The 23,138-nt window shown below is 43.5% G+C and overlaps 1 protein-coding gene across 1 annotated transcript; it reads left to right on the plus strand.

The window, feature by feature from the left end:
- Nucleotides 1-653: 653 nt before the first annotated feature.
- Nucleotides 654-22,848, plus strand: LOC120020707. The gene is made up of 11 exons (XM_038964424.1): nt 654-1,229; nt 8,200-9,106; nt 9,795-10,110; nt 12,438-12,625; nt 12,742-12,890; nt 14,461-14,677; nt 17,098-17,257; nt 17,379-17,470; nt 19,162-19,786; nt 20,062-20,176; nt 20,596-22,848. Exons 2-11 carry the CDS (start codon nt 8,242-8,244, stop codon nt 20,680-20,682), a joined length of 2,814 nt encoding a protein of 937 aa, XP_038820352.1. The 5' UTR covers nt 654-1,229; nt 8,200-8,241; the 3' UTR covers nt 20,683-22,848.
- The last annotated feature ends 290 nt before the right edge of the window (nt 22,849-23,138 follow it).

Here is a 23,138-nt window from a genome sequence, read left to right on the forward strand (position 1 = left end):
ATAAATGCAAGAGCGTCCAATAGGATCTCACTAGCTCGTGGTTGGCTCTGCCCACCTCCTTGTTTGTTCTGCCCACTATGGTTAATTTGCTCCCAATGGAAACGACAGGCTCTGGTCAATTTTGAGGTAGTTTTGAAAAAATCTTTGCCTCAAGTCTGCCGGAAAAGCACAAGTAGACCCTCCAGCCCAGTAGGTGGCTGTGATCAGAGGAAGAGAGGCCCAACTCGGCCTCCATCCAGCAAGTGGCGTTTTTCGTTTTGTCAATCAAACGAGGTCAATGAGTGTCGAATTTGAGCAACAAAAACATTTGCTATGTGAGGTTTATTTAATCAAATAGAAATGTCTTAATGCTTAAGTTGTTACGAGTGTACTGATATAAGTAGAACACGTGACATCCTGGTAACTATGAGAAAAAACACTTATATCAGCGTTGTCTCGAGATGGCTAGTAGGATTGCATCTCTCCCTTGAATACATGCGGTTGACGTCAATAATCCTAATCGAATATTCAAAAGAGGGTGATAATAATAATACATCCACCAATCCAAAGAAAGGATAGGCGGGAGCTAGACAGCCCACTGGGCAACGACTCCCATTGTTAGGGCGGAGAGACATGCATCTTGTCAGTATTTCCATAATCTTTGCTGTAGTGAACCAAATGTTGGCAAAGCCATCAACAGAAGAAGACCAAAAAGTTGCATGCTGGGAAGATGGCCGACACCAGTGCGGCTAGTGAAGAATGAGAGGACGGGGAACCGAATACAGTTCTTGCGGCAAATGCCATCAATCGTTTTAAAACTATTTCCGGTATAGGTGCGTCCGAGCTACCAGGGCAAAGAATACTTCTGTCAGTGTGAACAAGTCAAACGCATTGTCAATAACACCAACCCATGTCCGCCCCTGCTGCTGGATAGAGAGGACAGAGCGAGTCGAATTGAAACCTAGCCTACTAACGTTAGCTAGGTCAGACAGTTTGCAAAAAAATGGTGTCATTGCATGGACGTCCATGACATATGAACTATTACAATGTATTATTCCACGATTAACTAGCTAATTACATTTGTTAAATGGTCAACCAATATAGTGAACGTTTTATTGACGGGCTGGCTGTCACGCCTATGTTTCGCTAACTTCTTGGGAGTGTCACCGTCAGATGACAGACTGTCATTGCTCCCCGTTGGCTACTCACGGCACCACCCATCTGGATATTCCTCTTGCGTTGACAAACATGTAAGTACATGTTCGTGATTGTCATTGTAGCTAGCTTGTTACCATATTAACCCATTGCTTTTTATATGAAGCCATTCGATGGCTACGTAGCTGGGCCAGCTGACGCCTTGTAGCTGTCCTAGCTAATAGCTACTATTCTTACAGCACTACCTGAAATGCCCCCGGCCCTAGACACTTGTTGCCAATGGCATATTTTCCTGCTAGTAGTGTTGGCTACATAACATTTCCACTGATACTTGCTAACTATTTTGAATGATTTACCCAGCGTTAACAGGTATATACATTTCACTGGCATAACAAGTTCTATTCGGCGCATGTGATAAATGCAACTAGACTGATTTATTTTAGATTTGCAGTTTAGTTAACTAGCTTACGTTATGCCAGTTCAGTTTGACATTTAGCGTCCTACTGCTAACCAGGCTAGCTACACATACTGTAACGTTAGCCAACTAGTTTACTAAAACATGCTAGATAGCACTACGCTGCATTATCCTACGCTTGGATTTCTGGATAGGGTGTTTGTCTTCAGGATAGCTCAACTAGCTAACTAACAATGGCATTAGTAGTTAGTTTAGGAAACTCGTCAAAGGTTGAGTGAACATTCCTTATGCTGAAGGGCAAATTGGTTAGTTACCTGTTCAAATTTACTTTAGGGGAGGTTGGGTATGCGAACGGGATTTTTTTTACTGACTCAGTACGTGTGTACCCAACTAACATTACTGCAGTGTAACTGAATACTCTATTCTAGGCCCAACTAAAGAGACAGCCCTGTCAACATGTTTAATGATCAGCTATAATCAGTATATATTTGGACGTAGCATACTTTTAGGATTAAGACTACCTCCAGAAATAGAAGTAGTACTTGCCTATGACAGATTATAAAGTTGACAGTTTGTCTCTCGTTGACCAATTAGTGAACACAAAGGACATAAGACTGCTGAACAGCTAATCAAATGGCTACCGGACTGTTGACCCACCCCCTCTTTTTTTTACGCTGCTGCTACTCGCCGTTTATTTATGCATAATCACTTTACCCCTACCTACTTGTACATATTACCTCAACTAACCTGTACCCCCTTACATTGACTTGGTACTATTTAGCCTTGTTGTTGAAGGCTATGTTAGTGCATTGTGGGTTAAGGGCTTATAAGTAAGCATTTCACGGGAAGGTCTACATCTGTATTCGGCGCATGTGACAAATACAATTTATAGATTTTATTTTGCGTTTTTCTTGATTGTAGCCTACATTCACGCTACAAAACATTTAACATGTCTAGTTGGTGTGGTGGTGACACCAATCAGGTGTCTGCTAACCCATTTTCAGAACAGTTCTTGAGGTCTCCCCTTCCTCATCCCCATTCTTTGTTTTAGAGGGATTCACCCTCTCCCCCTCTAGTTGCAGGCTACCTGTGACCTGTTGTGAGTGCAGAGTCTGTAGACTAGTCTATGGTGGATAGAATTAGTCTCTTAGCCCACAACCTAGTCCTGCACTAGTTGGAAGGTTTATCGTTGTACGCCATGTGTGCATCCCAAATGGCACACCAATTCTGTGTTGCCCTGGTCAAAAGAAGTACACTACATAACGAAAAGGGGGCCATTTGGGACAGATCCCATAACTCACCTCATTTTGTCAGTGAAGCCTCCCATATATCAGACTAAACTCAGTCTGACCTCATTATTGCAATGAACAAACAGCAGGTGTTACAGGTTTTGGTTTTTCCGTTTATGTTGAGGTTGGACCTTTTATCATGTATAGCACATAGGGTGTCATCTCGTTAGTCAGTATGTGTTACACCTGTGCTGGCTTGTCCATCTCATTGTTACGCACGCCTCTAAAAAGAGGGAACGCAACTCAACTCTCCGTGAAGCGAAAGCGGTATGGACCGTAGGTGCGAGAAAGGACGACAAAGGCAGAATTTACCGTTACTAGGATTTATTTCCTACACGGTAATATGGGGAAAAGGGGCTGGACGGAACCAAAGGAAAGAAAGTAAATATCAAAGCTCCCCCTCTCCTATCTAACCTGCCTACCCACTTAACTTACCTAACTTAGCACCACCTGGTGCCCTAACCAAAATACAGGGGGTGGTCCGCCCAGGTCTTACCTAGTGTGCCTAGACATTGAATATACTACGGGTATATGTATGCCCTCGGGCCTCTTGCCTAAGCACTCCCTAAGTGCCTTCCCCTTCCCCCCTGGGAACAAATGAAACAGAATAATTATTAACAATTTCACAAACACTTTACAAAACTGAGTAAACTAACTCAGGCCACTAAAGAAGCTTTGACAAAGCAACAAATACATTACTCTTTCTAATGATTTCTCCAAAACATTCAATCTCCCTCTAACCTCCAATCATTTCTCTCTCCTTCTGAACAGAACACTGGCTTTTATATCTTCTGGTGGCAATGGTGATTAGAGTCAGCTGCTTCTTGACGAGGGGGCGGAGTCAGCTCCAATCATCAATTAGCCTGGTGTCGACCAATCAGCTGGTTGGGGAGGCTTCCAGGAAGCCATCTCCTGAAACACACACACTCAAATACAACACAGAAACTGGGGAACGTAACACTCATTAGTCGGGAAGGTGTTTCACCTGAGCTGGCCCAGGTGCTATTTAAGTGGCCCAGTGCTCCAGCTGTCTTGAGAGATGTGCAGGGTCAACACCTTTTAGTTGGTGCTCCCTATTTGAGTTCTAGAAAAACATTCCTTTGTCTGCTCATCCCTGTTTTCATTTTGCTCAACTTTTAGATTTTCTTCCTGTCTAAGTTTGGTGTGTTTTCTTTTGTTTGCCTCTTGGGAAATTTTTGTGGATGTCTTTTCAAATCAAATTGTATTGGTCACATACCCATATTTTATCAGATGTTATTACGGGTGTAGCGAAATCTAACAATTCACAATACACACTAGGGATGCACGATATATTGGTTAACATATCGGAATCGGCCGATATTAGCTAAAAAATGCTAACATCGGTATCAGCCGATGTCTAGTTTAACGCCCCGATGTGCAAAACCGACGTCTGCTGTGTGGATCGAGCAGTCATTTGAAAGAGTAACAATATTTCAGCGAGACAACTCAAAGGTGAAATCCATTTAAAGCCAAGATAATGTAATTCATTGCCCTTGACAATCAACTGTTCTCTGTTGTGGGTGACGTTGGCTTTCGCCGACTGGTTGAGCACCAGTACACACTACCAAGTGCGTTATTTTTCAGATGTTTCCCTACAATAGTTGCACAGTAATAGCGTCACTGCTATTAGCTTCACGACATGCATACTATGGAACGCCGTTTGTGTCTTTGCATGTCAAAAAAGATACAGTAACACTGTCAAAGTTGTACAAAAAAGTCTGCAAACACCGGCCACAATCGATGTGTTTACAATACCGCGTTGGTAATAAAGCATAATTTGTTTGACCGCAACTTCTGGGGTAGCTAGCTTTAGCTTGGTACCTAACTAGCACCAATACAACCAGCCTGAAAACAATGACCAGTAAACCTGCAGTCATTTTCATTATTCTTAGCAATGATTTAGGAATCCTTGTAAGTATTAGCTAGGTTGCCACTTGTTGTTCGCCTATTGAAATTTAACTTCAGTTCATGAAAATAGCTAGTCAGTAACTTAACCCTGTTGCCCAAATGTTATAAGCAGCCAGCTAGCTTCATCTGGCTAGTGAGGCTCAACTGCACCATGTGTTGTGAAGCTAGTCACAATAAGGATTAGGCACAATAGTGGAATTTGCGGTTTGCCTTCAAAATAAAAGTATGTAATGCAAATTAATACATAGTAGAATTATGCCATTCTTTTATTTTGAAGGCTAACCGCAAATTCCACAATTGTGGCTAATCCTTATTGTGGCTAGTTTCACATAGATGGGTCCGACCATCATTAATCAAATAAGAACTGTCTTATAAATTAGGGTTATTTTTAGATGACACCTAGCTATATAGTTAGCTAGCTAACTATAGCTACTGAAACAGATGTCGTATTATTTGACACGTCAAATAGTGTTATTTGACGTGTATCTTTTTTGACACGCAAAGACCCAAACGGTGTTCCATAGAAATCCTGGTTGGGAATGAAACGACTGAACAAATTAACAACGAAACAGCACAGCATGTGAAAGAAATGGGTTTTGATTATGTTTTACTGGTAATGGGGACATACGTAAATGCCAACCAAATAACTTTTTGGTGTGTGTAACCTTTATTTAACTAGGCAAGTCAGTTAACAAATTCTTATTTACAATGACAGCCCGGACGACGCTGGGCCAATTGTGTGCCGCGCTGTGGGTATCCCAATCACGGCCGGATGTGATACAGCCTGAATTCAAACCAGGGACTGTAGTGACTCCTCTTGCACTGAGATGCAGTGCCTTAGACCGCTGCGTCTTTGTGTGTGTAACTATTTAACTGTATTAGAATGATGAAAAGGCCGCTAAAATTGTAAATATCGGTACGTTTAATTTTTTTTGGCAAGGAAATTATCGGATATCGGTATCGGCCAAAAATGTCATGTCGGTGCATTACTAATACACACATCTAAAAGTAAAAGAATGGAATTAAAAAATATATAAATATTAGGACTAAAATACGGTATATATATGAAACGAGTAAAACGGTATGTACACATTATTAAAGTGACCAGTGATTCCATAGCTGTGTTCAAATACCCATACTAACATGTAGAAAGAGGAAGGGAAGTGCTACTAAGGTACACAATAGTAGATTTTGGTAGACAGAAGGTGCTCTTTTTTAAAAGGGGTAAATTGGTTATCAAAAAGAAGGACCAAGGCACTCTTCGTATAATACATTTTAATGCCTTCATTTCTATGGCATGTTCATTGGAAATAAAGTTTTTAAAAAAATTAATTGAACATGCCACACAAATAAAGGCACTTTATTTTATTATATGAAGAGTGCCTTGGTCCACTTTTCTTTTTGATAACCCATACTGTATACTACATACTTAATGAGTATATACTATTAGTTCATTTTAGTATACTGTAAACGAACGGTATCGTTTCATTTGCGCGTACCAGAGCTTTACCTGTCTACTGGAAGTTGATGTTGTTGCTATGCAACCTCTTGCTAGTTTGTTAGCATAACAAATGACTACCTACACATTTTACGATTTCGGTTGTGTTTGTAAATTCTGATCGTTTCGCTCTCGGCGAGTTCAGAGCGCACTCTGGCTGAGGAGTAGGGTTGATCCGCTTGGCTGCCAACTGGCTAACGTTGGCTAGTTACTTCCGGACACATGAGAGAACACCTCACTCTGACCATTTTACTCGCCCTAGCAGAGCTGGTTAGGCTGTTTTCATGTTATCCAGATCTTTGGTGACTAACTGTGCTGCTGGCAACAATTTAATGAAGTTTTTTTTGGGGGGGGGGTACTGACACTGGCCATATTCAACAGGTGTTGAGCGTTTGTAAATTCACAAGTTACTCTGCACTCTGTTCATTCTTACTATCTTCTATTTCAATGTCCACGCGCAAAGAATGACGTGAATAATCAAGTCAAGAGAATTCTCTTGGGAGGTAATACGGTCGGCATTTGATTGTGAGGTATTCTAGGTCGGGTGAACAAAAGGTCTTTAGTTCCTGTACATTATCACATTCACACCATGAGTAGTTAATCATGAAACATACACCATGGCCTTTCTTCTTCTTCCCGGAGAGTTCTTTTATTCCTGTCTGCACTATTTACTGAACCCAGCTGGTTGCATGGCCGGGGACAGTATATCCAGAGAGAGCCATGATTCCGTGAAACGGAGAATGTTACTGTCCCTGATGTCTCTGTGGAAGGAGATCCTTACCCTGAGCTCTACTTTATTGTCCAGGGACTGAACATTTGCGAGTAATATACTCTGAAGCGGTGGATGGTGTGGACGCCTCCTGAGTTGGACTAGAAGTCCACTCCGATTACCTCTTCTCCGCTGGCGGTGTCTTGGAGCAGCCTCTGCGTTAAGTTCAATTGCCCTGCAATACGAACAAAGGATCAAATTCAGTTCCACTTGTTGCTTTCAGTGGACACCCACATGAGTGTCTATTCAGAACCCCTCCTAAAAACCCAACTGTTTTGGTTGTTGTCAGTGACTGTTTGTGCGACATCATTATTTGTTTTTGTTGCTGGGAGTTCGTCCGGAATTTAGTTTCCCATGAGTATGGTAGTCGCTCTAGTCACCTAATCTGAAGCTCTGCTGTGCCAAGATATTGGAGTGTTCAAAATACACTTTTTGTGGTAGAGTCACTGACATCCACCCTGAGAGGTTATTAGAGTTTGTGGAATAGTTTTGAAAGTTGCATGAACACACAGGCTAATAAAAATAAAGCCATGGACTTTACGTTGGAAGCATTTGTGGAAAACCCTACATGTGAGATGCTAGATTAATGTACAAAAGCAAATGCGCTCGTCATTGCAAAGCATTATGACATCTGGCCACCCGAATGCAGTAGTCAGACTTGATCGGTACTGCTTTGGTGGCGGAGGAGGAAATCCTTCCGGACAGAGCGAGAGAGGCTGATGAAAAGGGCGCTACCGTTAGTGAGGTGAATCCCGTAAACTAAAGGCAAAATTGGAGCAACAGGGAAAGACGAGATGAGCGTGTAGCCAAACATGAAGAATGTGAACATGCCATCTGATGAAGACGCACAGATCTGGAGGAACTCTGAATCCAGTCAGGCCATCCTGACATCCTCAATCGATTTTGATCTTGGTCTGAACAGCCTTCAAGGAAGGTTTTCATCTCAATGTAGCCTATTTGTTTTCATTAATGTCGCTCTTCTTGTTTCCTGTGCTGTGTTTGAATCATTTACTTGATGTCACTGTACTGCTTTGCAATTAGGTGTGTGTGTGTACAATGGGAATCTCCAGGGATTCTCACACGGATTCTCATTTGGAATGTGTGTTTTGTTTAGTAAATTATTTCCCTTTCCACCCCTCTTCCCTCCCTTCCTCTCTCCCTGTAGGTGTAGTCTGCAGTGCCTCAGGGGTGTACTAGCCTGTGTAGTATGCTGTGGCTGTCCTCCAGCCCAGGCCTCCTGAGCTGCGAAAGCATAATCCCTTCGCCCCTCTGCCAGCGACACGCCTGCCGCCTTAGCGTCCTCGCACTCGCCCTCGCCGGCATGTACACTACCCGGCTGTACAGCGCAGTAGGTGGTGGTGGAGGAAAGCCTGGACGCCGGCCGGGCCTGGGGGGTGGAGGACTGCCCATGCTGGAGAACCACCCCCACCACCCTCTCCCACCACACCAACATCCCCACCACGTGCCCCCTCCACCTCCCAGCTACCCGCCTGTCTACCAGGGGCGCCCTGACCCTCACCGGGGGCCCCACTTCCACAGTCACCACCACCACCAGCAGCACTACCATCCCCACCCGCACCTGGCCCCTCCTCCGCCTCCACCCCTCCCCCCGCACCCCCACTACCAGACGCACGCCCACCTGCACCACCGCGGCACTGTTGGCGCCGCCGGCAACAACAAGAAGACGTGGAACTTCATCCATGAGAAGATGAGCTACGACACCTTCTTCACCATGAAGAGGCTGATCGAACGCTCGCGGAGAGCGGACGAGGTGCTGCGCTGGGTGACACAGAACCCAGGCAAGATTTCACACAACCATTACCCCATCGCCCTGCAGAAGATCGGCCAGCTACTACAGGCTGGGGTTGGAGGAGGAGGGGGCGGCAGAGGTGGCTCGGAGGCAGCCCTGGTTCCCTCTCCCGGAGTCGGTGGAGGAGAAAGAGTGGCGAATGAAGGTCGACAGATCCTGGAGCACCAGGACTTCCAGACGCTGTGCGACTCCATTGTGAGGGACTGTGCCAAGTTTGACAACTTCAGCATCGTCAACTGCCTGTACGCTGTGGCAGCATTAGGTGAGTCTAGGTGATCTGTGGCTGCACTAGGTGAGTTTAGGTGATCTGTGGCTGCACTAGGTGATCTGTGGCTGCACTAGGTGATCTGTGGCTGCCCTAGGTGAGTCTAGGTGATCTGTGGCTGCCCTAGGTGAGTCTAGGTGATCTGTGGCTGCACTAGGTGAGTCTAGGTGATCTGTGGCTGCACTAGGTGAGTCTAGGTGATCTGTGGCTGCACTAGGTGAGTCTAGGTGATCTGTGGCTGCACTAGGTGATCTGTGGCTGCACTAGGTGAGACTAGGTGATCTGTGGCTGCACTAGGTGAGACTAGGTGATCTGTGGCTGCACTAGGTGATCTGTGGCTGCACTAGGTGAGTCTAGGTGATCTCATGGAGGCAGCTCTGTTTCCCATACCTTACTTGGATTTGTTGGGAGTGTGAAAGTTAACTTTTTCATATTGCTAGTGTATTATCAGCAGGTGTTTTTAGTTCATTGCATTGTATATTATGTATGATATGTGAACATTGTTAAATGGCATCTACTACTTTATACGTGTATTCACTTGGGTTTCGTATAGATATGAAAATAATTTGTGTACATATAACAAACCTGATTGCACTTGTCTGGAATATTAAACTGACTTACATTCCTTGAAAAAAAGAAATGAAGTAAACCAAATAAACCCTAAACCTCCCGCCTCCTCCCCCAGGCCTTCCCAGCGACTCGCGGGTGGTGCAGGTGCTGGAGGCTGAGTCCCAATCACGACTGGGCCAGTTTAACCAGAAGGACGTGTCCATGGTGTTCAGCTCCAGCATGAAGCTGCACCCCAGTAGCCAGCACCCGCTCACCGAGGCCTGCCTGGCGGGCTTGGAGAAGAACCTGGAGCGGGAGCGTCACCCGCAGACCCTCTTCCTGCTGCTCTCCTACTACCGCCTCAAGTGGCGCTTGCTGCAATCCAGCGACGCTGCAACGGCCGAGATCGTGGCCAATGTACCACCCAACCCGGAACAGCTCCTGGCCAACAGGTAGGGTTGGGATGGTGGTTGATTACCCATTCGTGGTTCTCTTGTTTGTAAGAGGCCATCCAAGTAGAGGAAATGCGAGTTAAGCAGTACAACTGGGTCACTCTCGATAGTCATAAATGGAGGACATGTTTTCAAAAATAACAATTAGTATTCTTATTGCACATGCCTTACAGAGGTTCTACCTCAGTTTTAAAAACCTTTTATCCCATTTTTGTTTACTGAACACAATCTAGGTGTGATCTGTTCCTGAGTGTAATTTTAAATGTCAGTTATTGTGATTAAAAACAGTTATAGAGATACTTAGTACACTGAACAAAAATATAAATGCAACATGCAACGATTTCAAAGAATTGAGTGAGTTACATTTCAGTCAATTGAAAATACATTTTATTAGGCACTATGGATTTCACATAACTGGGAATACAGATATGCATCTGTTGGTCACAGATACCTTTAAAAAATAAAGGTAGGGGTGTGGAGAAAAAAACAGTCAGTATCTGGTGTGACCACCATTTACCTCATGCAGCGTGACACATCTTATTCGCATGCTATTGATTGTGGCCTGTGGAATGTTGTCCCGCTCCTCTTCAATGACTGTGCGAAGTTGCTGGATATTGGCGGGAACTGGAACACGCTGTCGATCAAGAGCATCCAAAACATGCTCAATGGGTGACATGTCTGAGTGTGCAGGCCATGGAAGAACTGGGACATTTTCAGCCTCAAGGAATTGGGTACAGATCTTTGCCACATGGGGCTGTGCGTTATCATGCTGAAACGTGACGTGATAAAGGCGAATGAATGGCACGACAATGGGCCTCAGGATCTCATCAAAATATCAGCCCAAATTGCCATCGATAAAATGTAATTGTTCATTGTCCGTAGTTTATGCCTGCCCATACCATAACCCCACCGCCACCATGGGGCACTTTGTTCACAACGTTGACATCAGAAAACCGCTCGCCCACACGTCTGCCCGGTACAGTTGAAACCGCGATTCATCTGTGAAGAGCATATTTCTCCAGCGTGCCAGTGGCCATCAAAGGTGAGCATTTGCCCACTGAAGTTCGTTACGACGCCAAACTGCAGTCAGGTGAATACCCTGGTGAGGACGACGTGCACGCAGATTAACTTCCCTGAGACGGTTTCTGACACTTTGTGGGTTTGCACAACTGAAGATTTTCTGCACAGTTTCATCAGTTCCCGCTGGCGAAACCACACGTTGAGGTCCTTAGCTTGCATCGTTACACCTTGTCTGCGGTTGTGAGGCCGGTTGGAAGTACTGCCAAGTTCTCTAAAACTACAGTGTATTCTGAAAGTATTCAGACCCCTTGACTTATTCCACATTTTGTTACGTTACAGCCTCATTCTAAAATGGATTCAATTGTTTTTTTTCTCATCAATCTACACACAATACCCCATAATGATGAAGGAAAAACTGTTTAAAAAAAAAAAAAAATGTTTGCTAATTTATTACAAATCAAAAACTGATATCACATTTATACAAGTATTCAGACCCTTTACTCAGTACTTTGTTGAAGCACCTTTTGGCAGCGATTACAGCCTCGAGTCTTCTTGGGTATGACGCTACAAGCTTGGCACACCTGTATTCGGGGAGTTTCGCCCATTCTTCTCTGCAGATCCTCAATCTCTGTCAGGTTGGATTGGGAGTGTCGCTGCAGAGCTATTTTCAGGTCTCTCCAGAGATGTTCGATTGGGTTCAAGTCCGGGTTCTGGCTGGGCCACTCAAGAACATTCAGAGACTTGTCCCGAAGCTACTCCTGCATTGTCTTGGCTGTGTTTCATCAAGGATCTCTGTACTTTGCTCCGTTCATCTTTGCCTCGATCCTGACTAGTCTCCCAGTCCCTGCCGCTGAAAAACATCCCCACAGGATGATACTGCCACCACCATGCTTCACGGTAGGGATCTTGCCAGGTTTCCTCCAGACTTGACGCTTGGCATTCAGGCTAATGCATTCCATCTTGGTTTTATCAGACCAGAGAATCTTGTTTCTCAAGGTTCTGATAGTCTTTGGGTGCCTTTTGGCGAACTCCAAGTGGACTGTCATGTACCATTGGCAAATTAGAAATGCTCACAGGGACATGAACAAATTTGTGCCAAAGAATGTAAAGAAATTAGCTTTCTGTGCATATGCAAAATTTCAGAGATCTTTTATTTCAGCTCATGAAACATGGGACCAACACTTTACATGTTGCGTTTTATATTTTTGTTCAATATAATTAGTATCACGATACTTGGTAATATCGCGATAATGAACGTTGTCATGATACCAAATTCCAAACCATTGTCCCGCACAACCTACCAACAGGAAGATCCTCCGACTGGTCAAGCACACACTGGCTAGCGTAAGTGGCGTGCGCGACCAGGAGATGGCGCTGCTGGACGAGATGCTGGCTACATGCGTACGTGAGGCTAGTAACAAGAGCCTGGAGATTATCTTCAGCTCCCACCTATTCTACCAGAACAGACAGGAGAGGTTTGTGTGCAGCCTGGCTGGTGAGTTTTCCTCTCCTCTCTGCTCCTCTGCCATTCTCTGACAGCTGTTTTTTAATCTGTCGGTTTTTCCATCTTTCTATCATTCCCAAGATAACCTTCTGGTCTTTTCCTAATAGAGGAGCTGCCTAAAAAAGTGGACAGCATAACCCCATACACCATGGCCCTCATTGCCAAATACATCGCCCGCCACCGGCTCAGAGAGACTCGACTCCTCGACACCATCGCTGATTTCCTGGTCAAGAAGGGAGAATACCTGGATAGCAAGGTAAGGTGGCACACTCATCTACAAAATCTCTGTCATATGTTTAAACAGCTGTTGAGCGACTCCGGTACACTGTTTGTTGGTTATTATTGGGCTGTATGCTATTACATCTGAAATGAAGGGTTGTTTATTTACACACATTATGGGTTCTTATACCATGGCATTGTTGAATTCTTGTTTCTGATTGGTTTGAAAGGCATTCTAGAGTGTAAAGGATGGCCACTACGCCATATTAGAAGCTATCAATAACCAGGTTTCCATCCAACCTTTTTTATGCGAGTAAAGTACATGTTGGATAAACATGTCACGAAAGACCTGATTGAAACAAAACAAAATACGTTTGACAAGGTGGTCTTTTTGTATCGATAAAATTAATTATGTAAGAAATTGCGGTGGAAACTGTATGCGCAAATATTGATATACTACCATCATATCGAAGTCAACTTGGGAGTTACGCGATGATATGCTGTGTGGCCCTCCCCCTACGACTCGTGAAAGCATGCAGTTAGCTAGCTGTAGCCTATGCTTCCAGTACTAGATTTATTCTCTGATCCTTTGATTGGGTGGACAACATATCAGTTCATGCTGCAAGAGCTCTGATTGGTGGTAGGACGTCCTCCGCAAGTTGTCATAATTACTGTGTAAGTCTATGGAAGGGGGTGAGAACCATGAGCCTCCTAGGTTTTGTATTGTAGTCCATGTACCCAGAGGACGGAAGCTAGCTGTTCTCCGGCTGCACCATGGTGCTACCCTACAGAGTGCTGTTGAGGCTACTGTAGACCTTCATTGCAAAACAGTGTGTTTTAATAATTATTGGGTGACGTGAATGTATTTAGTATAGTTTTATCTAAACTTTCACTATGTTTCTGAAGTTCACTGAGGAGGATGGTCCACCCTTTCCTCCTCTGAGGATCCTCCACTGGTACAAAGACCAGAGTGGGCCCATTTAATTTTTTTATTTCACCTTTATTTAACTAGGCAAGTCAGTTAAGAACAAATTCTTATTTACAATGACGGCCTACCAAAAGGCAAAAGGAATCCTGCAGGGATGGGGGCTGGTATTAAAAATATAGGACAAACACATCACGACAAGAGAGACAACACAACACTACATAAAGAGAGACCTAAGACGACAACACAGCATGGTAGCAACACCACATGACTACAACATGGCAGAAGCACAAAACATTGTTGGGCACAGACAACAGCACAAAGGGCAAGAAGGTATAGACAACAATGCATCACGCAAAGCAGCCAACTGTCAGTAAGAGTGTCCATGATTGAGTCTTTAAATTTTATAACGCAGCATTTTTTTTTAATGACAAAACAATCAATAGAGTTGAAAATGCGACAGAAACCCGGCACATGGGAATTTAACCGCAAAAAGTTATTTTTATATTTTTTATGTGTTTTTATCCTCAACAAGTCAATTTGGTGGAAACGCATCTCTGGTGGGAAAATGCGGTTGATATGGGTTTGATTAAAGCAGTTATCGCGTGCGATACTTAGTAATTAGTATCATAATGCTTGGTAATATCATGATAATGGGTTTCTCTCTTTTTTTCTTCACAAGGTAATCCAAAAGCTTGTGTTCCCCTTCAGCCGGATGAGCTACCGCCCGTCCAACGAGGTCCAGTTCTTCTCCAAGCTGGAAGTGGTGCTGGAGCTAAAGGCCCTGAGCTCCCCGCTAGCCACAGTCAACATCCTCATGTCCCTGTTCCAGCTGGGCCACTTCCCTGGCCTGGTGCTGCACAAGGTCTTCTCCACCGCCTTCATCAGCAACGTCACCAGTAAGTGGGGAGACGCACACAGCGACATCAAAGAGCAGCTATGTTTCATTTGTTTTTCGACTGGCCCCTTTCAGTAGACACAATAAACCTCAAGCCAAATAAATAACTAAGGAGTATGTTTACATGCGTTCAATAATACGATTATTTTGAATATTCAGATTAAGATAATAGTTTGATTAAAATGTTTTCATGCTTTTCAAGAAAACGATTTCCCTAAAAATGTTGTTTCCATGGACACATCTGAGATCAGGCTACCTGATGGCACTCTGATAAATGCAGAAAATCACCAATCAAAATAAACGTTCAACCACAGCGACCATGTTATTTTTGGGAAGCATATTTGGTTATGAGTTGGGACACAGCATTTGTATGTGAACTATTTCTAACGTGCAAACTTTCACGTTTTCCTTGCTCACTTCACTAGCGCAAAAGACAGAGCCTCGTGCTGGTCCCGCTAGCATATGCACAGAACAAATACACAGCTGGAACTCAATTTTTTTTTATATATATATTTTTTTACAATAATTCACACAACAACAAAAAATCCAATATCTAGATGTTTTAATCGGTGTATGCTTACTTCAATTATGACCGTACGCCAATTTAAGATAAGCAGAGTACTGTTTACATGACTAATTAAAGAACAGTCTGGTCTTCATGGCCATGTACTCTTAAGACTCAGGCTCTGAGGGGTGGAGATTGTATCTAGGTTTCTTCCTTTCTAGGGAGTTTTTCCCTAGCCACCGTGCTTCTACATCTGCATTGCTTACTGTTTGGGTTTTTAGGCAGGGTTTCTGTATATCACTTTGACATCTGCTGATATAAATTTATATATACAGTGCCGTCGGAAAGTATTCAGGCCCCTTGACTTTTTCCAACATTTTGTTACGTTACAGCCTTATTCTAAAATGGATTGAATAAAAACAATTCCTCAGCAATCAACACACAATACCCCATTTTTAATTTTAGCAAATGGATTTAAAAAAAAAATGAACATACCTTATTTACATAAGTATTGCTATGAGACTCGAAATTGAGCTCATGTGCATCTTGTTTCCATTGATCATCCTTGAGCTGTTTCTACAACTTGATTGGAGTCCACCTGTGGTAAATTCAATTGATTGGACATGATTTGGAAAGGCACATACCTGTCTATATGAAGTCCCACAGTTGACATTGCATTTCAGAGTAAAAACCAAGTCATGAGGTTGAAGGAATTTTCCGTAGCGCTCCGAGACAGGATTGTGCCGAGGCACAGATCTGGGGAAGGGTACCAAAACATTTGTGCACAGTGGCCTCCATCATTCTTAAATGGAATAAGTTTGGAACCACCAAGGCTCTTCCTAGAGCTGGCCGTCCAGCCAAATGGAGCAATTGGGGGAGAAGGGCCTTGGTCAGGGATGTGACCAAGATCCCGATGGTCACTCTGACAGAGATCCAGAGTTCCTCTGTGGAGATGGGAGAACCTTCCAGAAGGACAACCATCTCTGCAGCACTCCACCAATCAGGCCTTTATGGTAGGGTGGCCAGACGGAAGCCACTCCTCAGTAAAAGGCACATGACAGCCCACTTGAAGTTTGCCAAAAGGCACCTAAAAACTATCCGACCATGAGAAACAAGATGCTCTGGTCTGATGAAACCAAGATTGAACTATTTGGCCTTAATGCCAGTGTCACGTCTGGAGGAAACTGGCGGCATCATGCTGTGGGGGATGTTTTTCAGTAGCAGGGAGACTAGTCAGGATCAAGGCAAAGATGAACGAAGAAAAGTACAGCGAGATCCTTGATGAAAACCTGCTCCGCACAGCCAAGACAATGCAGGAGTGGCTTCGGAACAAGTCTCTGAATGTCCTTGAGTGGCCCAGCCAGAACCCAGACTTGAACCCGATCGAACATCTCTGGAGAGACCTGAAAACAGCTGTTCAGCAACACTTCCCATCCAACCTGACAGAGCTTGAGAGGATCTGCAGAGAGGAATGGGAGAAAGTCTCCAAATACAGGTGTGCCAAGCTTGTAGTGTCATACCCAAGAAGACTCGATGCTGTAATCGCTGCCAAAAGTTGCTTCAACAAAGTACTGAGTAAAGGGTCTGAATACTTATGTAAATGTGATATTTTAGTTTTTGATTTGTCATTATGGGGTATTATGTGTAGATTGAATAATTTTTTCCCCCCTCAATTTTAGAATAAGGCTGTAACGTAACTAAATGTGGAAAAAGTCAAGGTCTGAATATGTACGTATACATACATACGTGTGTGTGTATATATATATTATACACACACATTTGATGCATGAAGTTGAATATTACCGCCACATACCTCAACTCACTCCGATGCGCTTAATTTTCACGTTAGGAAATTTTAGACCGTTGGTCCCGCTCATGTCCTTGTTTCCGTCGATTTATTGTTCCCCCATTTGTAGACAGTCCTTACGCTCTGATCGTGCGTCGCTACCTGTCTCTGTTGGACGCAGCGGTGGAGCTGGAATACAGGGACTACACCGGTCCACGGCTCCAGGACACGCACAAGGTGCTCATGTTTGACCACGCGCTGACCGCTGACGAGGTCAACCGCAAATACAGGTACGGTGCAGTACTAGGGGTGATTAGTTGACTAACTAAGTTGTCTTCAATTTTGAAAGTTGAATTATGTCTGACTTTTTCATTGCAAATTCCAGTGAATCTCAAAGTATGTGTGTTTCAGCTACAAGGGTCTTGTTGCTGAAGCCCTCAGACAGTTGGTTGGAGAGCATGGCTACAAACAAGACGAGGTTCTGGCCCCTGGTTATTACACAGGTACATTGGATTTAACACACGCTCTGGTGTTTGTTCAAAGGCCACTCTTAAGATATCGCACTGTTACTGAACACAATGGTGTATATATCATTCTGTAGTACTGTAACCTCTTGTACAATTGCAAAAACTTGAGGAAGATTAGGGAAAACATTTTATTTAAGCAGGGAGTCATGCTGAGACCTTTCGCAGATGAGCCTTGTGTGAACACATCGATAAACAACAATTACACTCTACATGTCTATACACACGGCAATTACACTCTACATGTCTATGGGCTCCCGAGTGGCGCAGCGGTCTAAGGCACTGCATCTCAGTGCAAGAAGCGTCACTACAGTCCCTGGTTCGAATCCAGGCTGTATCACATCCGGCCGGCGATTGGGAGTCCCATAGGGCGGCGCACAATTGGACCAGCGTCGTTCAGGTTTGGCCGTGGTAGGCCGTCATTGTAAATAAGAATTTGTTAACTGACTTCCCTAGTTAAATAAAGGTTAATTAAAAACATCTATACACACGTCAATTACACTTCACATGAAACAGGAAAAGCTAAACAATCATATGAAAACACATTGTTCAGTAAAAAGACCTCTAACATCCGCTTGAATTACCCTAGAGGCACCAACTTCACCAGCTTTTAAGGAGTTTTTGGAGATCATTCCACATGAGACAAGCGAAAAAGCAGATTTACCTATTCGGTTGAGATTGAAGGGATCAATCTCCAGGGTTAGCCATCCCTGAGTCCAGGAGGTCTGATAACTTACCTGTCTGAAGGTTAACAATGATGGTTGAAGTTTATCCAAGATGGCTTTATTGATTAAAAAAAAGAGTGCGAGACTTCAAAGAGGCCCAGCCTACTTTCTTGATAAAATATGCAATGATAAGTTGATTACACATCGGCTGCAATAAAGTACTATGATAACCTGTGTCCAATGGCTTCAACACAGTAGTAGCTGCATTCATATGGACGATAACTCCATAGTCGATAACCAGAATTTAATATTGAATGAATGATTTAGAGTTCTGCCCCTCTTTTTGTATTTTTTTTTTATTTTACAAAGATTTTACTGGATGTTGACGAAACTTACATCATGATTGAGGAAGTCGGATCTATTTCTCAATTGCCTGACAAGCAGCCAACCAGCAACAGTGTTTTTCTAGCCTTGGCCCAGGCCTGATTTTTCTCATAAGATCTGAAAGTTCTATAGAGAACCAAGGACTTTTTTTTGTAACTTAAAAAAAAAAATATATATATTTTTTTAACTTTTAAGGCGTTTTTAAAGGGAGTGTGTTTGTCTGTCAGAGAGATTATGAAAAAGTCAGTTCTAGAGATAATTCAGGCACCAGACAGCTGATGGAGGAAACATCAGAGTAACATGTCATGAAGAAAAGCTTGTTTTTTTTAAACTTCTCTTCATAATTATACGATTACTGTCAAATGGGGCTCCCGAGTGGCGCAGCGGTCTAAGACACTGCATCTCAGTGCTTGAGGTGTCACTACAAGACACCCTGGTTCAAATACAGGCTGTATCACAACCGGCCGTGATTGGGAGTCCCATAGGGCGGTGTACAATTGGCTCAGCGTCGTCCGGGTTTGTGGTGTAGGCCGTCATTGTAAATAAGAATTTGTTAACAGACTTGCTTAGTTAAATAAATGTTGCAACCCTAAACATCTGTATATTCCCATTCCTTTGTAGACTTCCTGCTGTGGATCGACGGTTCTGGCCAGGTTCTCCCTATCCAGGCAGGGGCCTCCCAAGGTGTTACCCACAAAGCCCCAGAGGGATCCGTGGCCGTGACAGCCCTCACCTCAGACTTTCAAAAGTTCTCCCCCTTCGCCCCACTAGAGGAAGGGGTGGACCAGCGACCCGTCGGAGGGGACGAGTCGGTAACCCTCCTGCCACAACACATGCAGCGTGGGGCAAACCCTGCCTCGGTCCAGAGGGCAGCCCCTAACGGCGGGGGCCCACTTGACTACAACACTTACTACACGCCTGCTGACTACTACTCCAGCCTGGCCAAGGAGCACTCTCTGGAGAGCCAGGACAGCTCCACGCTCAGCAGCCCTCCCTCTGACAGCCTGGCCCAGCCAATGGTCTCCGGGGTAGGAGGATCCACCACAGCTGCTCCTGTTTCTCTTTTCCAGTTCTCTATTGGGAAGATCCTGGAGGACGAGGGAGGGGTGCCAGGGCCCGACTGCGAGCTCCCTGTCTTCTATGAGGGGTTGGCCGGGGACGTGGGGCCCACCTCGTCACTTCAGCTGCACCCGGCCGATCGAACCGACACAGAGAGGGCAGTGGGGGACCAGCGGCAAGTTAAGAGGTCAGTGCTGATGGAATCCCCAAATCTGTGTAGTTAGTCATTTTATACATACTACCCAACTACGAAGCGCTTGATTATGCTTCTTTGGTGGAGCAATGCTAGCTAGCAAATAACTTTCAGAAAGATCGTTTTGCTGGGAAGTCTGACTCGTCTTCATGGCAGACACCGGTATTTTTCTACCGTCTTTCGTCACTTGTGTATTCGCGGCATAAGTCATTTATTTCAAAATAGAGAAATAACAATTTAATTGCGAAATACAACTTTCTTCTTTTCAGAGTGGTCATGTCGGTGAATGACAAGTGGCACTACTGTCATAACTCTGAGGTGCTGGTGGGCTCCCGAGCCATGAGGGACCGTCATCTGTTGCTCCTGGGATACGTCATTCTGCAGGTGAGCCATTACCATCATACATACAACCACATTTCAAAGCATTTTTCAAAAATGTTTCAACAATCCTACAACACAGGAGGTTGGTGGCACCTTTTATTGGGGAGGACGGGCTCGTGGTAATGGCTGGCGAGGAAGATGTGGAATGGTATCAAACACATGGTTCGATGCCATTCCATTTGCTCCGTTCCAGACATTATTATGAGCCGTCCTCCCCTCAACTGCTTACAACCCTCATTTCAACCATCTTACAACCACATTTCAGTCTTCCCTTAACTCCATTACAATCATCCAATGAAGCTTTTTAATTGGTACCAGGGACAACTAACGGTCCACTGTGCCCAAATAAGGTAGTACGTACCACTGTTAGTTTAACTCATCTCTCCCTGGGTTTTCTCTATCCTCTTGTTCCTCTTCCGCAGCTGCCCTATCACGAGCTGGAGAAGCTGAATGGCATAGAGGAGGTGAAGCAGTACCTCCACAAAAAGCTCCTGGAGGTCCCCTTATGACAAAAGACTTGAGTGTGTGTGTGTGTGCGTACGTAAGCCATTGCGACTGCTTGGGATATGACAGGGGGTTGTTGGTGGGATTGGGAAAAGGGGGTGGTTTGGGGTAGAGAACAAACCCTGGTCAAAGTCTAAAGCTAGAGTTTTTTTTTTTGTGTGTGCAATTTTGCTCTTGCATTCATCAAAATGGCGCCAGGCTATTTGCAACGAGCCATATACCCAGTTGATGACATGTCTAGTATCATGTTGCCACACTTGGTATCTCGTTATTGTTACTTCACAACCGTTCTTGACCATCTTGCCTACGGACTGTTCCTAGTGTATTACAGTAGCATGACAAAAGTTTTTTTTTTTTCTATAGTTGTAGTTTTAATCATGGTTTTGTGTGGGGGGAATAAGATGTTATAATTATTATAGTCATACAGAGATGACAATGTTCTGATGGTGTTTGAGGGAGAGAGGGGGGGGGGGTGTAATTTTCTATTTAACTCCAGTTGTAACGCATGACTGTTCATACAGGACAAACAAATGAGGCTTCTTCATAGTGTTTTCTAATACTGGTGCACCGTATGTAGACTAATGGACTGTAGGATGTTTAATGAGGGATGAAAATGTATAAATCTAGTTAATGTGTTTTATATATTTTTTGTGAATGCTGGAACGGCTTTTCCGGTGTCCAGAACAAAGCAGCGCGAAGTCCGACATCAACTTTGTCTCTTTGTTTTGTCTTTGCCACGTCACTTGTGACATTTTTTAATGAATGACTGTATTCAGAGAGGAATGTGTGATTTCCTCCTGTGAGTTCCCACCAACTGCATTGACAATGAAACAAAAGTTTTCCAGGAGGGAATTGCTAGATACCTGGGACCTCATTTATCTCGCTCAATTCTGGCGTACGTGGAGATCAATTGTTGCGCAATGGCAAGTTGTAAGAGATGAACACATTTGGGCTACATCTCTACAGAAGTGACTTTTTCAAACTTCAAAATGCCGTGGCCGTGCATTATGCAACCTTGTCTATTTGAGCAATTTTAAAAGTAAATGTTTCAGCCCACATTTTTTATGTAGAAGATGAATTGTTCAATATTTTCTTTTATCAATACATAGAGCCACCAAGGCAGAAGATATAAAACACTGAGATTTAATAGCCTATGATGTCGTGCTCCTACAGCACAGCATTACTGTAGACTACCCATACTGTCAAATATTTTAAGTAGGCTACCAGTCTATTTACTTTTGAGCATGCTTTGCTATTGAATGAGCGATGGATAAATGGTATCCTAATTAGTTGTGCAGCAGGAATAAACCAGTCAAAAAAGGAGAGATGTCCTGCAATATATGATTTAGGCCTATATAATAAAAGTAATATAAACATATTAGGCTCCATGCTTCTCTGAGATCTCCTTACTAAATGTAAATGCATCTGTGTTATCATTAGGACCACGTTTTGTTTTAATATACCATTAAAATTCCTGTGCATCAAAACCACCATTTCCCCATAAGAACAATACAGTTGATTAACCACCAGACGTACACATGGTCTGAGCTGTACTTTCCCACAAATTCAAAGGTATATCTTTACAGGGAGAAAGTGGTACATGCAAGGGTGTCTTTTTTGTGTACATACACACATTTGATAAATGAGGCCCCAGGTTAGTTTAAATTTGAGAATTTTATTGGAAGGTCCCAAAGAATTGCTATGAAAAAGACAAGTGGATAGTCTCTCTGAAAACCTTCCAGTGGTATTTGAAATCGTACCCTGACCTAATTTCTGTTTGAATGAGGTGATTGTGTCATACAGTGAAACATTTCATTTCTAAGCGATACAAATATGAGTCCATTAGCTTTGTACATGACCCCAAACACTTGGAACTGTGTAAGGTAAAGCAGAAATGGCTTATGTGATGTAAATCCACCCCAGTATTACTGGGTGTGTTGTCTTTGCTCTGTTTATGGAGCCTTTCAGATATAGACAAGGGTCACTGAGTCACCTGTGTGTAATATATTAATGAATGCATTAGCCTATGGATCCTTACAAATGATGTATTATGCGCAGGTGGTTGAGTTAGTATTTATTTATTGGTATAATGCCGCTGGTACAGAGGATGTGAGTGTGTGTTTGGGGAAAGAAGGATGGAAAAAATATTAAAAGAATGAAAAAAATGCAACTTCTGTCATTAAATATTTATGAAAATATCCATATTGGTAGATTGACGTATAATTCACAAAGACAACAAAATTATCATTTAAATTTGATTTGTATAAAGTCTTGAAATGGAAAGCTGTTGAGTGAAATCACTGACAGAATTCAGAAGTGGCCTTAACTGCAATAGAGACCTCAAATCTTATGCAGACACATTCTTCAGAAAGGAATACGTTGCTAAACTAAGCAAAATACATACAGGTATTGGGGAATTGATTACAGCCAAGGTCATTGAAAAAAAAAAATGGCTGTATTC

This window comes from Salvelinus namaycush, chromosome 25 (genome assembly GCF_016432855.1).
Source record: "Salvelinus namaycush isolate Seneca chromosome 25, SaNama_1.0, whole genome shotgun sequence".
Lineage (NCBI taxonomy): Eukaryota > Metazoa > Chordata > Actinopteri > Salmoniformes > Salmonidae > Salvelinus > Salvelinus namaycush.

What these genes read in the sequence shown, in the direction of transcription:
- LOC120020707 (XM_038964424.1), top strand. Translation starts at nt 8,242, where the DNA reads ATGCTGTGGCTGTCCTCCAGCCCAGGCCTCCTGAGCTGCGAAAGCATA. An exon ending in GGCCCCTGGTTATTACACAG is followed by an intron (nt 17,471 to 19,161) that starts GTACATTGGATT and finishes ATTCCTTTGTAG; the next exon opens with ACTTCCTGCTGTGGATCGAC. An exon ending in TGGGATACGTCATTCTGCAG is followed by an intron (nt 20,177 to 20,595) that starts GTGAGCCATTAC and finishes CCTCTTCCGCAG; the next exon opens with CTGCCCTATCACGAGCTGGA.